The sequence below is a fragment of the Pseudopodoces humilis genome, chromosome 10 (genome assembly GCF_049639895.1).
Source record: "Pseudopodoces humilis isolate 2021_Gansu_Grassland_sample_001 chromosome 10, ASM4963989v1, whole genome shotgun sequence".
Taxonomy (NCBI): domain Eukaryota; kingdom Metazoa; phylum Chordata; class Aves; order Passeriformes; family Paridae; genus Pseudopodoces; species Pseudopodoces humilis.
Window position 1 is genome coordinate 12,500,321 of NC_142209.1, and position 18,642 is coordinate 12,518,962.

The 18,642-nt window shown below is 37.0% G+C and overlaps 1 protein-coding gene across 2 annotated transcripts in view; it reads left to right on the forward strand.

The window, feature by feature from the left end:
• The window catches only part of OLFM3 (olfactomedin 3), a 54,768-nt gene that overhangs the window by 21,770 nt on the left and 14,356 nt on the right, over positions 1–18,642 (forward strand). The window contains exons 1-2 of one of the 2 annotated variants that reach the window (XM_088060654.1): positions 11,706–11,858; positions 16,799–16,939. In XM_088060654.1, coding sequence (XP_087916780.1) covers positions 11,706–11,858; positions 16,799–16,939 — 294 coding nt within the window. Of the gene's footprint in view, positions 1–11,705; positions 11,859–16,792; positions 16,940–18,642 lie in introns of those variants that run through there. The other variant, XM_005520935.2, reaches the window with a different exon arrangement.

An 18,642-nucleotide genomic window follows, 5' to 3' on the forward strand; every position in this document is an offset into this window, starting at 1 on the left:
ATGAAAGCTGCAACAAACTAATGCTTGGTTTCTTGTGGTTTATTTCTACTGAAAAATTGTCTGTTACTGCCTGTTTGTTAGGCATTTTCCTGTTATTCCTAATGGTCCCCCGCTAAAATCCTGCATTAATGTACCTGCCTTCTTTCCCCCTTGACCGCGAGGGCTTATGAGAAGTAGGAACACAGACAGGAGGTGTTTCCCTGCAGCAGCCACATTTTCATACTAGAGAGTGTATTTCTTCTTTTTTCTTCATTAGATGCCACACTAAAAAAACAACAACAACAAAAAACCAAAAAATAATTCTTGCAAATAGCCCTATGGCATTCCATCTGGCCCCAAAGAAAACAGATATTTTCCCAAAGCACTGACTGAGGTAGAATCCATCTGGAATCGCTTTTCTCCTTATTTGTGACAGATTGACTCTGTTGTATTCATAAAAAAACAAATAAGCAATAATTTGTTAGTCCATCAAAAGCAAAAAGTCAATAAGAAAGATGTGTGAAATGCAGTTTCTTCAGTTTCCCATGTTTGATTTCCACAATATTATATCTTCAACATCTTCCTATTCCTGTCAAACCATCTCTTTCTTTATAGATCTTAAATCATTTTATTCTAGTTATAAATCTAAAATGGATTTTCAAAGCTAACAGTTATTGGCCTTAGTGCTTTTTTATTGCTATTTAATTGCCTTAACACCACAAGCACTTTATCAAATTGGCTAATTTTTTTTTTTCCAGTTTCATGTTAGTAGCTTTAGTAGCTTTTACTGTTATTGTTTAACGTCTTGGTGCTTTTTTAGAAGCAGGATATGGGAATCTTGGCTAGGAATACACTAATGCAACACAAAAACTCAGAACAGAATTTTTACTTTGTCAGGACAGAGTGTTATAAAATACAGGTAAGAGCTTTATAGTCTGAACTGTACAGTGGCTTTGATTGAAATTTCCTTTCCTTGTTTTATGATCCTCGATATGAGTTTGTGCGTGTTTTTAAAATTGTATTTTTGGATTGAAAACTCTTTCAGGAACTCCAGCACAGGTGTGTGTCCAAGTTATTTTTTGCCCTTGTACAAGTAGCTCTACTTTCTGTAGCACTACTAGCCAAGCTACAGAAACTAATTACAAGATTTAGCACAAATATTTTATTAAATTTCTTGGTCATTTGCTAAGTTAGTTAAAATTGCAAAATTGTAAAAATAATATCAAATCTTGAAGGTTATGTAAATGCATTCATTAATCAAAATCTTGGCCCTTTTTTATTAATTAGATCTAAAAGCTTATGTAAACTTCACCAGCATTGCCCATGAATTTTATTCTCCTAGTCACATTGCTATGTGAATTGCTATGCTACACAAGGAGTCCTTTAAAGACTCACTGACTTTGTGATTCTTAACTGGTGAATTTCCCCTCATTAAAGCTAGAAAGAAGGCCTGCATTGAACTTCTTGTGGACAGAAACCTTTTTCTCTATAAATGATGTCTTTGCTTCTGAGCTGTTCATTGATACTTACTCCTTACAGGTTTCATATTTTTCCCATGTGAGATAATAGCAGCATTTTAATTTTGATATTGTAAACAGGGGATTATGACTGCACATGGGAAGCAAGTGCTGGAGATGATAAAGAATAGCCTTAAAGTGCTGAAGAGACATGTAAAAATATAAGTTATGGAGAGTGTCAGTAAAAAAATCAGAAGGCTTCTGATGGGGTATCATCTGAGTCTTCATAATTCACACTCCACTGTTGTCAGCTCCCTGAATCCCACAAAACTACAAAATTTCAGTCATGTCCTAAATTGTGAATGACCTTGTTTCCTTTGGTCATAAACTACAACTGTAAAAGGATAGCTGTAATGTGACTTGATGTGCATTGTTACCTTTTTTTTAGAATACATTTCATCTTCATTTAGAAGATGAAAAATGAAATTTTTTTGTGTGGGATAAGTCATTGATCGGTTTGATGTCAGAAGTGCTTACCAAGGTGTAACAGCTTTGTTCTCTTCCACTGTCACAGCCTGGAGTACCAGACACTGCTCTGTACAACTGCAAAGCAACAGCAAGCCCAGCCATTACCCACCAGCTCCTCGACTGCTGCAGTCCTGGTCTGTAGCAGCTGAAAAACCACCCAGCATTAGGCCAAGACCACAGCTTCCTAACTCAGAGAACAGGATTCAGTGCCTCTTTCAGACACACAAGGAGGGAGTAAAGGATAACACATGACAGGGTGAAGAATCACAAGTGTTGAAATTATTAACCTTTAAGTACCACTGCTACATGCAAGCAACGTTACTATTGGGAGCATAGCTTTTTAGATTATGTCTCCAGTTTTCATTTCCCACAAGTTTGAAAAAATACCTACATTTATGTAGGTATTTTTTGGCTCACAATTTTCTGTGCTAGTTTTATAAGAACTTTCAATGTACACCACTCTTGTAATCAAAAGAATATGGTCTCTCTAATAGTCGTTAACTGCTGCCCATATGGATTTTTCTGAGCGTTGTGCTGATACTAAAAGTCTACAAAGTGGTGTGGCAATCACACCTGAGTCAAACCCCTGGTAGAAATGGAGGAGGGGAAGTCAGAATTCACATCACTTCTTTCAAAGCAAAGTAGAGATCTCTGGTTATCCAACACATTTGCTGAGCCTGGAATCCTGGAATATCATGAGCTGTATGAACATCAGTAACCTTATTTGTCTCTAAAACGAGGCAACTAAGAATATCAACCAGTTCAAGATTTTGTTAACTCTCAAGGAAGGATCTCAACCTTCACACAGCAGGCAGTGTGCCTGAGGTGACAGAATGACCAGGCTGAGGATGGGCACACTCCTCATAACTGCCACTGTGCCCATGCTTAAATCCTAAATTTATTTTAAAAGGTGCTTTGAATTGTCTTTTAGGCATCTTTCTTTTGGTATATTCAAGTGACAAGGTAGGAGCAAAGAGCCAGTAATCCCTAATAGCTCACCATTATATCTCAGTTTTTTCAGAGCCATTTTTCCCCCATCTCTTCCTTCCTGCAGCTTTTTCTTTCCTCCTAAGAGTTTTACAATGTTGTAGTAAACTTTTCATGTTCAGAGTGGCTTTTACAATCTTGCTTCTCCCCCATATGCAGAAATCTCAATCACCCAAATCAAAACTTAGAAAATTGGCATTTTATCATTTCAGGGAAATGGTAGCCAAGATTAAACCACACATTTTTTAATTTTTCTGTATTTATACAAGCCACTGTTACTGCTTGAGAGATTAGAACACTGATCTTCAGAAGATCTGGGACATATTTGGGGTGTTTTATTTATATTCAGCATTGTTCATTGCTGTGCATTACAGAAGTGCATTTCCCACAGTACTACCTTCAGACAACGACACCAATTTAATATATTTCTCTTTTTGCTCACAGGGGGCTGGGACCTTCTAATTTGACACTCAAACTCCTCATCCATGAGAAGCTGCAGTTGCTAATAGCATTCTCAGCAGTCCTATGGAAGGCAGCACCCATTCCTTACAAGGATGGATTTAACTCAACCCTCAGGGTCACACACCAATTTAAATTATTTCAGTAAAAGAAGAAAAAATACAGGGTAAAGGGGAAGATTAATAGAAATGAGCAATTGAATCCCTTAAAGTGTCATATTATTTAAAACTTCTATTTCTGTTTTGTAAAACATAAATAGGAAATTGAAAAGGCAGCAAAAAACACCAGTATGTCATAATTTCAGTAAGGTTTATGGTATATTCTCTATTATTTTTCTTCAAATAATACAATTTTGATTCTTTCCCAAATAAACACCTTCAGTTCTTCTCGGCATTATTCAGTTCAGAAACTTCCAGGATTAAACAGCCTTAAAAAGTAGCAAGTGTTTGCTTTCTGTGCCCTTATTTAAACATAAAAGTATTTTACATCATCTGGGATCATGCTTTGTGGCATATAAGTACATTGTTTTACCCACTGCTGAAATGCAGCCTGTTTTACTGAGCTGAAACACAGCACATGGCTCATTGTATTCAAAGCACCATACAGTGCTAAGAACACATTAATTATCCAACTGAAACTGCAAGCAGCATTTTGCTAGACAGAACATAGCTAACTATTGGAATTCGGCCACAGCATTTGGATTTAACACATCTCTTGTCTTGCAGGCAAGATTGCCCATGGAATTTTCTCAATATTCACAATACTTGTAAGCTTTCATCCCTGTTTAAGAGTAAACTAGGCCTTCCAGGATGGTGTCAAGAAGCAGTATACATTAAAAATGGATTTGCTTGAAATGAGACACATTCACAAAATCTTGTTCTTTGAAGATGTTGCAGGAAACGTGGTGCTTTCTGAACAGAAATGTAATTTTCCTTCTTAGACTTTCTGCCTACAGAAAAAGGTCTTTATATCTCAAGAAGAAAATGTTGTTAATGCCACCATTGTTAGAAAATCCAAACAGGAAGATGCTACAGCCTTTAAATGCCATTATCAGTGCCATGCTGGTTAAACCTATAAACTCTTGGTTAATACTGTAGAGCCTGTAGGTTGCCAGACCTCTGGGAGTAAGCTCAGCTTTAAACTTCTGAAGAATTTTTCCCTATTTCATCTCTACAGAGAATATGACAGGGATGTTAGAAAAGGGTATCAGCTTGATGTGACAGTTTGAGACTTGCCAAAAGAATGTTTGGAAACATGGTGGGATGAAGGGCAAGTCAGCAGGATAACCCTTCTCACCTTACTTTATTTATTAGTCAGTCTTGACGGTTATCTGCATGGGGAAATACAGGAGAATATAGCCAAGTATTTCTGTAATGCAGAGCTGTAAATTTACAAAGAACAAAGACTTGCTTGTCAGAATGCAGCTGAAATCAAACAGTAGATGGTTCCTTTGCTCTCAGTTTCAAAAACAGCACTTGGCTAAATGCAAATACATGCTGCTAAATAAAAAGGAGATGAGCTGATTTCTGGACTCTAAGGAACAGCTCCTTTCCACACAGCAAAATTACTCTTTCACTCTTGAAATGCTGCATCTGTGTCCATGCCACCTAACTGAATCATGCCCAGGCATAAGAGGAAAAGGTAATTAGGATGTGTGGCACCAACAAACACTGCAGTTTGCTATGGGCCAGGATTCAACCCCATACCCTAACCCTGTTGTATTTATAAGTGCAGACACACTCCACCCAGTCTTTTTCCAAAGACAAAATTCCCCTTTGACAGGAAATTTTATTTTGCAAACCCTTTCCACTTTCATTTCTGTCTTCTCACTTGCAAAGATTCAAGGAGATTTTTAAAAGGCACTGAACAACACTGTTATCTATTAAATGTGACAGTCCACAGGCAAGCTCCAGTTGAGGGGTCTGTAAATGCTGACTGCAAAGCTGTAAGCTTGTACTAACCAGAGGAAGGGCCAGTTACACTGCCCATTCTCACAGTCTAAATACACTTTGGCTCTAAGTAGCTTAGGTTCCTGTTTTCAAACATCTAGCTGCAGTCAGAGCCAGCTGAAACAACTTATTTTATTAAATTACAATGGAATTTACTGATTTTCATGGCTCAAGTTCCAGGATTATATATAAGTTTACGGAGAATTTCAGTTTCAGCTCCTTTAATTTCTTAAAATTTACTCTCAATGAAAGCCAGATCACCTACCTCACCCAGCCTCAACAGAATAATATGTATTTTGAGGATGGAAAACCAAAATTGTACGTTAAGAATGAGAATTACTCCAAGAGGAATTCTGTATAAATTCTCATATCCAATCCATACAATTTTCAAAGGAAAGCAAAACTGTAACAAATTCCAGACCCAGAACCATTCAACATTGCACCCTGCCATCCATTCTGTGGATGCTCAGAGCAAGATAAGGGATCCCAAAATCCTCTAAAATGCAGTTTTCCAGCCTCTGTTAAAGGAAAAAGGACTGCCTGCACAATATTTAGTAATTATCTACCAAATAGATGTCTCCATGTATTTTAGAAAATATGCTTTTTCTCCCATTAGATCTGTCATCATATCACACATTAGAGAGAAAAGCTTATGAGGTTTTATTGAGTACCCAATATAAATTTGATTCAAAATTAAAGTGGCAGAAAATCAACAGAAGAAGCTTTTCTTTTCATTGGACTTAGTCCTTCCCCACCCATTGGTTTTTCCCAGCTGTTTCAATTAACTGCAGATTTTGCCTAAATCAGGCTGCCCATCCTGCTTCCTCTTTCAGTCAATTCTCATAATGAACTAATTCTTCTGTGGAGACACTACTTTGTTATTCTGTACACTTGGGATTTGCAGAGCACAAGAGAATAGGTGTGAGAAGAACATGAAAATGTTCTTCTATGTCTTCATTCAAAAGAAGCTCCCTGAAGCCTGAAAAATGAACAAGCAGATAGCTAAGACTGTTTCAGGAAGGTCACCACCACAAGAGCATTGGTACAGAAGCATGTAATGGACAACACTAAAAATCCCTTGCTCAATACTTCCCTAAGTGGAGACACCTGACTGCAGAATGTCACTGTATATGCACAGATGAGCTGTGAAAAGAGAGTTTCTAGAAAGGGCACATACCTCTCAAACTGCCCTTAAAAGAGCCTGGATATTGCTATCACAAATAGCACTGCAAAGCCACAGGGTTTTATTGAACAAAAACAGAGTAAGATGAAGAAGGCACAGTTCTCTAAATTCAGAGAACTGCAATTGAACTGATGGCACAAGTCTGTGCTTTCTCAGTCCATCTGCAGCTCTCTGAATGTTATTTGCCATTCCAGTTCTGAGAACTTTGCTTTGTGCATGCATTAACCTAATGTGAATAAATAATCATGCTCAGGAACATGACTAATGACTAAGGTACTGCATTTTTTTAAACCAATGTACTACTGAGCACAATATATCACATGAAGATAAAGAACTGAATACACTGTAAAACAACAGTGCAGTGAGGTAAGCTTTGCCTTTTCTTTTTGAGCTTACTTTCTAAACCTAACCTGTCAAAATATAGACTTCCTGAGATTTAAGATTCCTCATTTTGTTCTGCTTCAAAGGAATCTAATTAAGCCAGCTGAGCCATGAATATGCAGTCATTTCTACAAAAAATGCAAGGTTTCAGGTGTTTACATGGTAGCATTTACCCATGAACACAATTTAGGATTATAAGAATTATTTAAGGTAGCATTGTGTTTTACATATATTAAATATGCTGATATCAGGGTTAAGTGACTGCTGCTGAACTTCACTATTTCCTCTTTCTTACACTCAGTATTTTCCTCTGGTAAGGAGGAAATTAATTTTGGGGTGTATGGCTGGATATATTCTCACATGTTGCTGACTCAGGACAGTTCTTCTGTTTCTATTCCTAATACAGATATTAATTATTTTTTACAGTACAGAGATCGTACTACCTCAGTTGTAATAAGATAATGTTGGGATATATTCTCATTTTCAGTAGACTTAATCCCTATCAAAATGTAACAGGATCTCAAAGTGAAAGTAAATATCAGAGACTAGGAGAGCCTTAAGACTATTTATTAAATTAGGGTCTTAAATAATATCTTTAATAACCCTAGCAATTTGTAATATTGTAATTGAATATTACAGGATTAGCATACAATAACATTAACAACACTGAAATTGCTACAGATTGGCAGACTTTTATGTAAGATCAAAATATTACATCTGAAGTTATTCTGTACAGATTCAGCTTTTACTGGATTTAGAAGTTAACTAAAAGCTATCCTACCAGCAGAAATTTAGAGTAATAAAGAATACTGTACAGATTTTAGAATTGCTGTTGCATTCTAGCTTTTGTTCAGAAGACTAATTCACAGCAGTTAATCATAAACCAGAAATGTGAAATTGCAGCTTAAGAAAAAAAACAAAATAGAAAATACAGAGCTAAAATGGTCATAAAGTTTTGCTTCTACTTCCTAACAATACAACAATAAGTCTTCAGTTATTCTCTGGCTTCAGGTGTGATCTTTGTATATGTGACCTCAGATACGATAGAAAAATTTTCTACTCTTTGCTTGTTATATTTTAATTTACCCAATTATTTATGGTAAAATGCAGCTAAAATTATTTTAACATTTTATTTCCATAACAAAAAGAGGGTTTGAACACTTACACAGTTCACACAAAACAAAATATAGTTTCATTTAGTATTTCCATTGTTCAGGAGGGAAACATTTTTAACACTGTGTTCCCATCACTTCTTCTTTGCAGTAGTGCTCTGAAGCAATATTTGGCAAAAGGGTGCACAAAAAGGGAAATATCTGATACACAGGATATTGACAATTCCACAGAGCACGTGCTGTGCCTGTGTAAGCACACTTCCATCTGCAGCAGCCCAGGATGCAGCTGCCATGTATTTGCAGCCCTAAAAGAAAGGGTTTTCAGCTTCCCAGGGCGATGCTCACTCCTGCAGCCCCTGGGCTCCAGACACTTGTCCAAGCTGCCCTCATCCCTGCACTGCAGCACAAAGAGCCTTTAAAGCCCCTGTGCTGCTACAGCAGATCTGACTTCAGCACCACGGGGATGCCAGTGCTCTGGTAATGTTAAATTACATAACCAGTCTAGGGGAATAGAGGATCACCTCCTGCTGAGTTCTGGAAAGGTGTGTCCAGCAGCAATACTGGGAATCACATGGCAGCAAACTTTCACAGTTAAACCAGTTGGATGAAAATAAAGTGCTAAACTGCATTAATGAATATTCTGTCACAAGAACCAAGGAGCATGTCATCTGTTAGGAATAATCATAACTCGACAAACAGCATTCTTTCCAGGAGCTGAAAATACCCTGGATGAAGGATAATTAGCAGTAATTTTTAATCTGGGCATCAGAAAAGTCTTTTAGTGCCTTTTGAATGTATTTTGTCCGATGTTAAAATTCAGGAGGAGAACAACTACGTTGTTCTGTGAAACAGCAAATGTTAAAGAGAAGAATACCAAAAATGTCAAAAGCTTCAATTCAGTGTGGTAAATCAAAATTCTATCATTACATTCAGGAAATGTCTTGGAATTGAGGTAATTAGTGTGCTTATTAAACTTCTGAAAGAGAACAAGAAAAAAAGGTGATAAAACTGATGAATTAAAACCTTTTTTCATATTAGGTCTAGATAGATGCTGACACACTTCGGGAGAATCTAATAAAACTGGAAAATTATCCAACATTATCAAATGTTACCTAATCCATATTGGAAGTAATCAGTGCAGGTCCTTGGGAAATTGACAAATTGCCAATGAAATGTGACGGTTTAGCAAAAAGCATCACTTTTGATGTCAGTCTGGACAGTTCAGTTGGACATCTGTTCAGGGGACAGCTTTGAGCCGCTCTCCACAGAAGGGAGGTTTCTCCACAGGGAAAGGTTCAAATGCCTCCACCTACCAAACTGAGGTAAAGGCCTGACTCACCTCTCAGTCTCAAAATCACCATATCAAGAATGGACCACAGGGACTGTCTACAGAGAAATGTACATAATGACCACCATCAGCAATCCAAGCTTATATAACTTTATCTCCTGAAACACAAAATACTCTGAGTAAAATAGCTGTGAGCACATAGCATTTCTCAAATCTGTGATCTGTGCACAACTTCTAGCAATAACATTTTTCACAAAGGCATCATTCAGTTGTGGAACTCCATGCAGGTGAATGTTGTGCCTCCTGAAAGTACAGATGACTTTAAAAACTACTTGATAAATTCAGAAGAAAGCATCATGAACACAAATTTGCATCTTCTGGCCCAGTCAGTATCAGTTTGCTGGAAGATTACACTAAGGAATGTATTACTGTGCCTCTGTTCTGTTCTTACACTCCTCTTGTAAGCACCTATAGCTGCCCATTTTAGTCAAAGGAACTAAATGGATCAGGGAGACTGATCCAGTGCAGTTTTTATTTCACTGGGATACTTTTCTTGTAAACCAGAAAAAAAAAAAAAAATCATGTTTTCTTCAGATATCAGCAACTATAAGTTAATAGTTTCAAAGCAATTCTAGTTCTCTGCAGAGAACAGCTCTTGTCTGTTAGTTTGTTCCAAGACTTTTGGAAAAAGTATTTGAAATAAGTCAGAAAGCAGGCAAACCACTGTATGCAGTCAGTATGCTACAGGTAAATAAAACCAAGATATATTTAGTAATGAATTATTTGCATATTTAGGTATTTTACTGCAATGCTTATATATACAGGGAAACTAGAAAAAAGCTTATTTTCCTGTGCAGAAGCTGTACATAAGCAAACTCATACTTCCACTGTCTTGAGATATCTTTTCAGTGAATTAATTTTTTGAGTATTATAAACATTTCACAGCTCACCTTACTGTGTAACTACCACAAGATAGTTAACAACTGGATACACAGGTTTTCTATTTTCTGTTGCTGGGTGACTCCTTAAGTTTATATAATAGCTCTCAATGGGTTTTTTAATTTCTTTTTTAAAAAACAAGTGTCTTCCTTAAACTGCAGAGATTTATGGAAATCATTCTGAATGGATACTGAAAGAGAAATATCTAGCCTGAATGGGTGTACAAGCTCTGAGTATCTGAAAATCTGTTTGCAGAGTTACAGTAGCTTTAATAAATATATCAGTGATGACACACACACACATAAATATACATCCCTTCAGTTACACTGCATGCAGAGTTCCTTCGTAGAACTGCCAAAAGTCCTTAAGAAAAAGTAATTTGCTTTTTTGAAGCAAATTCAGAAACTAAATCCATAACTGCCCTGGGGAAAATGCAGTAGCCTGTCTCAGAAAACTTTATGTGAGTTTTCTCTTAAATAACTGCCATTAGAAGTCCTCACTCAGCACTTCTTTTACAAATAATTCTTAAAAAGTAAAACTGCCCCTATGGCACAATGATTTCTAGACTGTTTTTTCTGCATTTCTTTCTCCCACTACACTCAATATATGAGTAAGATACATTGCAACAGAACCTGCAGCTCATTCTACAGCACTAGGGACCAGAAGATTTAACAGCAAAGCCAAAAGGAGTCTCAAAATATGCGATCCCAAATTTATCTTCTGCTCACATCCAAGCACCAATGAAGACATAGTGAGTCTGCCAACCCTGGAAGTAATGCAATAAGTCTTGGTACAAAAACATGTAAACTAACAACACTGAGAAATGTGACTCTTCACAGCCTCAATGTTCTTTTATGAACAGTAAAGATCTTAATAACAAACTGTCAATAATAAAGTCACTGATGTTTGTCATTTATGAGAGATCAGCAAACCACAGGAGGTCCAGAAAAGTTCTTGCTTTGATGAGCAGGCTGATAGTTCTGCCCCTTCCTCGTGAGCAAGTACAGAACCATATTTACAAACAGACTTGGGCATATTTCTGCCAAAGCACTGATGAGGAGTGGGGGGTTATTTGTGCTCAGGCTTTTGCATTTCAGACAGGAACACACTGCTGTGCCTGGACTGAACTAATTAAGGGCTAATTGACTGTCTAGCACCTATAAAGAGATAATTCACCCAGCCATCTCCCACTGGAAACTGCAATGACTATTAGCATAGAAAGGATTGTTTATTTAGTGGTCAGCATAAGACAGTCGTAACTATTTGTTAGTGAGAGCAGAAAGAGGGCAAATGAGGATATGAATGTTTTTAATGGATGATTAAATCTGGGTAGCTTGATCTCCTTTCATGCTGTGCATGTTGTGTGCTGCAGTCACGCCTCTCACTGCCAGCCTGCACTGGGATGATAATCACTCACTATGAAAACTCATTAGCTCCACAGAAATGAGTCCTCCGCTGCTGAAGCTTGGTGCTGTTCTTAGTACCATGGCAATGATCTCTAACTGGATGTCCCAAACTCTCCCTTCTCTGGTAGGACTAAATACCACAAGAATAACCACTTCAGATACTCTAGTAAGTAGCTGTTATATGTTGCAAGCCATCTTAATGCTGAATTAGTGTTTAAGTGGCAGCAAAAGTGGTAGTTTGTTGCCTCTTCGTTAATCTCTTTTTTAGCTACTAATCTTCCTATCATCTCTTAATGCATGCTTCTTTTTGGGCATCATAAAACTGCACACTGGTGGGCATGTTGTGGTCTTACTATGAAAGGGAAGGTTTCAAAATAGTATCATTAAAGATGTGAGAACAAATGCCTTTATCTTGAGCATGAAATACTAAAAAGAGTACAGCAATTTCTTTTTGTTTGTCTAGCCTGTTCTTCCTATCTTTACTGCTCTAGGAAAATGCATTGTGTTGTCTAGAAAAATTATATCTGGCACTAGCTTTCTTTTTGAAAATTGGATAATGTTACCTAGTAACTATTCACTACAATATGCAAAGGGTCTGATTCCTCCCTATTTTTCTTTATTGGAATGCAGTTAAACAAATAAATAGTTGTTAGAAATAAAATAACATTTTATGGTACTAAACCTCCTGGTACTAGGAGGTTAGATACCAGAAATTTTTAAAGGCTCATAATGGGAATAACACAAATTACAGAAATATCACTTTGTATCATTGACACTAATATCAGCAGCCTCAGTTAATAAAAACATACAGGAAAGCTGTGAACAGATATGAACTCATGAGAAGCCTAAAAAGTCAAGTAACACTTCAATAGGATGAGAGGGAACCCTATCCTGGTATTCATGAATTAAATTAGAACATAATTTTCCTAAATGCTTAGTAAAACACTCTTAGTAAAACACACTGTGGATCTTTTTGTGCAACTGCAATCAGTTGTTTACATAATAATAGGTTATGTAAAATATAAATTTAACTATTTGTATAGTAGTTCACCATTCTCAAAGCTCAGAATTTTTTAACTAAAAATTATGCATTTACTAACCAACAATGTAATAATTGAATATATGCATGCTGGAAAAATACTACTGCAGAAAATCACTGTATTTAGTCTATAAATATTACTACTTCAAAATTAATTATAAGAAAAATGTCATGTTTTAGAGCAGCAAGATGAGAATACAAAGAAAAGCTCTATTTTATTTTCCTTACAAGTAATTTTGTCTCAGTGACTTACAGTATATATTGCTAGTTCTTGTGGCTGTATATTATAAATTCCCTATGACATTTACATCCAAGTTTAAAGTTGCAGCTGAGTAAGTACAAGATGCACATTAGTTATTATGATATATATAAATCTATATAAATATATATTTATACACAAATATATGTGTTTATACTGATATGTTCAGATTCCAAGTAGTACAAAACTGTCATGCTCCCCTTGGCTACAACAGGGCATTGCTGATAGAAATGCCTTCTAAATATTATTTCAAGAATGCTCTTTTCACTCATTAAGTTGAGCTATGTGCATATTTTTTGTTTTGATAAGGGTAGCAGGAGTACCAGTAGAGCGAGGAAAGTGATCATAAAAATTTGATTATCTGAGCTTGGCAACATCTGTCAAATAAAGAAAATATGAATTTCAATCATGTATGGTTCTTTTTGCACAAAACCAAGCACCAAAAATCTGGTACCTTTCTTAAAGTTAGATGTTGGTTGCAAGACTTTATGCCCCAAGTGCTCAGTAATACCAGGGTCATCACTGAATGATTTTTGGCTGCCATCCAGAGTTCCCCATGGGCAGCTTCTCCAGTGAACTCTGCAGCATGAGCACTTCTCCAGAATTTCTCTCCTAACACATACACAGCTCATAAATTGTGTATATTGTACAATGTGAAAAATGAACAAACCCTCCCAGATTCCTCCCTTCAGCTGGAAGAGCTGTACAGGGATGTGGGGTCAGGTAAAGGGTCTCCTGAGTTTCAGTACCACAGCTGAATTTTCAAGACAAACCAGAAAATACTGTTGAAGCAAACATCCTAAGTAAGGTACTGTCATTTGACCTGTCACTATAGTAACAACAGAGGTAGCTGTAACAGTTTTATCAGAATGTATAAAAGTGCAAGAGAAAAAATAAATCTTTGAGAAGTTAAATCAGTATTTAATACAACAGCCTGCCATGGCAATGGTTAATATTGGGCTTTATAGGGACTTCTCTGTTTTACCCACATTTTCAAGAAAATTTATTATTGTTACAGCAAAACTTATTATTGTTGTTTTCCACTTGTTATTTCTTTTCTTGCTTGTTTACTAAGGCCTGTCAGCAGTAAGCCTGCATTTGAAAAGTTGATGCAGTAGCTTCTGGAAGGTTTTGATGACTTCTAGCTCTTTTTCTGCACAGCAGTTTCTGCTTGAAGTAGGTATTAAATGTCAAGCTAAAACAATAACAGAAAAATAAAGCAAAGTGCACCTTTGCACACATGCATGCATGTTTTTCTCTGCCAGCACTCACATTACCCATCTCCTAAAATTCCAAATAGAGGGAATCACAGAAAAATTCATAGAACTTTAGCCTACATTTTGGTACTATGTGGGTGCTTATTTATTCATGGGCAGTCAGTAACCATGCTCTTGGTTAACCAATCTCTCTCTCTGTGAGAAATATTTTCTCAAACAGAAGTTACCTTTTTTAATCAGATGTGTTTTAGACACCATAAGAGAATATCTGCTAAGTTAATCATTACAGTGTTTTTTATTTCCTTAGATAAAGCCTAGAAAGATACTTATAATCTCTCTGGCCTAAATAACTACCTTTGATAACTCAGATAGGATTATACAGCTTTACTACTAACTGCATCATCCTGCTGTTTCATATATTGTCCACTTTAGAAAACTTACTTGAATCCAGTGAAAACAGTTGCCCACAGTCTAAATGTAGCAGGCATAAGGCACAAATACAATAATTTTTCATGAACTTATATTAATTACTAAAGGAATTATAATCAGAAGCTCTGGGTTCCTGAACATGTTCCTGAACTTCCACAAAAAATTTAGTTTCCTTGCTGTTACATGACCACACTGTTTGGCCCTAAGTTCTACAAACAGAAACTACTGGGGTAAATAAAGCTTACACTTTTCAAGGGTTACAGTCTTGAAAGGCTTTACTTGTTAAAGCTTGCAATTTTAGTAGCTTCTCAAAACCTATTTAAATTGTCTCTACAGATGTAATTTCATTTCATTTTTATTGTTCTCCATGTCTTAAGCTAAATTCCATTTGCCCTAAAAATTAAGGTGCAGAGAATGCCATAGAAGCAGTATAATTTAGCAGAACACTGGTTCTGCCTTTCTAGAAAAACCTAAGGCATCTCATCTTTTTTACAGGTGAGAGAGAATGGGTATGAATGGAAGGGACCACATTGGGTCATCTGGTCCAACCTCCCTGCTCAAATGATCCTAGAGCACATGGCACAGGATTGTGTCAGATGATTCTGGAATATCCAGTCAGGGAGATTCCACACCCTCTCTGGTCAATCTGTTCCAGTGCATGGTCAGCTGCACAGGAAAGAAGTTCTTCCTCATATTCAGGTGGAGCTTCCTGTGCCTCAGTTCATGCCCATTGCCCCTGTCCTGTTGCTCAGCACCACCAAGCAGAGCCTGGTGCATCCTCTGACACCTCCCTGCAGATACAGACATTGATGAGGTCCCCTCAGTCATCTCTTCTCAAAGCTCATCAGGCCAAGTTCCCTCATTCCTTCAAGTCATCTACATGCTAGCACTTTGCTTTTCCTTGCAAAACATGGTAGTAGCACAATTTTGATTTTTCTATTAACTTTGCAGTAGAAGGTCACTGCCATCTTTAATGACTTTTTCAGAGGAGTCACTGTTGTGAAAAGCCTGTGCTCTTTTCTTACCTCAGTCAACAGAGATGCTGGCACCTCTTCAGAGACGAGGAACTCTGCAACTCCTGCACTAAGCTGCCAGGAAAGTGTCAATATCAAAGCTTCTGAGTTTAAATAATCACTTTCTCTGCTGCCACTGAGTACAATTTTATAGTATAAATAGCAACTGATTCTGTGTCCAGACCAAAATTACTAGCATCTGTACTATGAAATTCATCACTAAGTACAAACTTAGGAAAGAATAAAGCACAATATTAACTTTAAATTACAGTTTAAAAAGAAAGTTCAAAAACTGCTTCTTGTATCTATTAAGTTCCATCACCTGAATTCTTTCAATCATCTCATTACATTGTTTCCTGTCACTCCTACACTGGTTCTGTACATCCCATTAAAGAGAAACCGAATCCCACACAAACATTAAATGCAGTTCAGTGTTACCCTGCTCTGCAAACAAATGTGATTTTTTTTTTTTTTTTTTGTTTGTTTGCCTGCCTTTCTTAGTCATGGTTGCTGTAAAAAAGAACAGGTTAAGAATTTCCAGATTTCTGCTGTCCCAGTGAAGGACATGCATTGTCTTAAACTCCCTGTGGCTCACTTGCCATGAGCCCCATTCCCCTGGCTGACCAGACACTTTTCCATCCCACCCTGTTCCCTTGGCTGAGTGCAGTGGAAGCCCACGGAGAACAGTTCCTGCGTGGCACAGCTTCAAGAGCAACCTGACCCCCACATCCAAACTGCTGCTGAGTCAGTTCCCACCCATGACTCACACCCTGCACTCTCCCCAGGCTCATATGTTTGTTCTTTCCTGTCTTTGTTGTTTCCATTAGTCTAAAGTAAAAGTCATCCAGGCTGAAAGGACATGTTTGTTCTGTGCTGATGAAAAACTGCAAAGAATTAAATCACCTGGTTTGTGCTGAATCACAAGCAGATTCTCATCTGCCCTGGAAACTGTGTGTGCTAAACTCTTCTAGTGAACTATTGCAAAGGTGTGAGATATGGCAAAACTGGGAAACTACCAAACAAATTAGTTAAGAGTAATAATTGTTGACTAGTAGGAACCTCATTGCAGACATTTACTGCAAAAATAAAAATATTCTGCTGCAGTGTTTGTTTCAAACAATAAAAATCAATTCAGCTCCTTTGATTGTTATTATTTTGTTGTTACAGACTCAGATTAGCCCCAAGGAAGGATGGCAAGTTTATAGTTCAGCCCAGGATCCTGATGGCCGTTGCATTTGCACTGTTGTTGCACCTGAACAAAACCTATGTTCGAGAGATGCCAAAAGCAGGCAGCTCAGACAGCTACTAGAGAAGGTAAGTCTTCCCAAAAAAATTCCTCCTCTTGCTTATTAAACTTCCCATGGAAATCTACTGCTTTCCCTCTCAGTTAATACATAATGAACTAATGAAGAGTTACCTGATAAAAACTGCTCTTCAGGGTATATCCCCTACCTGTGTTTTCATCTCTATTTATTTATCTGTTTTCCTTACACCACACCTTTCCCAACCCAGGTTGCATATTCTCTCTTTGTCACCCTTCACAAATTCTTTCTTACATACAACAGGACAGATTTTTCTGTGTAAAACCAGTTACAAATCCCACCTCAAACTAGCTCAGTGCTGTGGGATTTAAACTACAGCTTCTGCATCGATCATATGAGACTCCTGAAGGTCATTTCTTGCCTCTTATCAAAAAATAATGAGAGAGACACCACAGCATCTTGAAAGCAAACTCTGCAGGACATAAACAGTTCTAATCTTTTCACTGTTTCTTTTCCTCAAGTTTATTTATTCATTTTCTGGTGGTGCAAATTTTCCCCAACAACCCAATTCTTAGTTCCAGTATTATCCACTATTGCATGTATGGTCTTGTTTTGCATCAACAGAAAAAATGCTGCAACTATGAAAACACAAACATCCTGCACTCCCTGTATAAGTAACCAAGGTTATAATCACTGTATCATAGCCAGTGGTACAAAACCTAAGGTCTGAGAGAGTGTTTGAACAGCAGCAAAAAATCAATATAAAATGTAGACTTTAAAATGCATTTTTAGCACACAATTTTTAGCATTTTTCTAGCTATAGAAAAATCATTCCAGTGTTAATATAGTGCCAGATCCCCAGAGATTTTTTGTTCTCTGTGCTTCCATGAACTTCAGAAGAGACCACTTTTCAAGTTGGCAGAGTCCAGAACATGAGATAGATGGAGAGGACATTGGTGGACCAGCAGAGGGAAAAGGAGCTGCCTCCTCTCATGTTGCTTGTTTGCTTAAGAAAGGAACTTCAGTCTTTGCTCCAGCATATTCCCCAAATACTAAAATATTACTGCAAAAAACAAAACAAACATACATCTTTCTTCTGAGGTGGAGACTGGAGGGATATGTTAAGATCACAACATAATTTTTGAGCTGCCACAGAAATTAACCTAAACCATCAGCCTTTAAAAGCTATTGTCTTATGATCAGGACTGTGGCAATCATGGATATGTATTATTGTATTAGTACTTCCCTGAGTCCATACAGTCCTTTAATTAGAGCCTCTATGTGAATGTGTCTTCTGCCAAATGGGAAGTTCTTCCAGCACCCAAAGGACTTTATTTGCCTGCTTTCAACAATTGGATAGCAAAAAAAACAAAAAAAAAAAAAAAGAAACCTCTGCTTTTTTCATTAAAAATCCTTATTCAGAACTATTAATGGCAACTGTACAATAAATAATGTATACTATTTTTAAGAGTAGTTTCTAAATCCATACGTTCTATAGATCATAATGAGTTAGCTCCAAACATGAATATCCATTCAAATATTGCATGTTCTTGCAAACCACAGGGGTACTGCTGGGTTTGTCTTTTCTTAGGAAGGTACAGTATGTTTTGTTTGAGCCAAAACTTAGTAAGGTGCCTAATACATTTACAGCAGTCTCGTTTCCTCATGTTTTAGGAAAACAAAACACTTATTCAAATAGAATAATAGCACTTGGAAAACATGTCATTTTTATGGCTGATAAAAGCATTGCCTTCA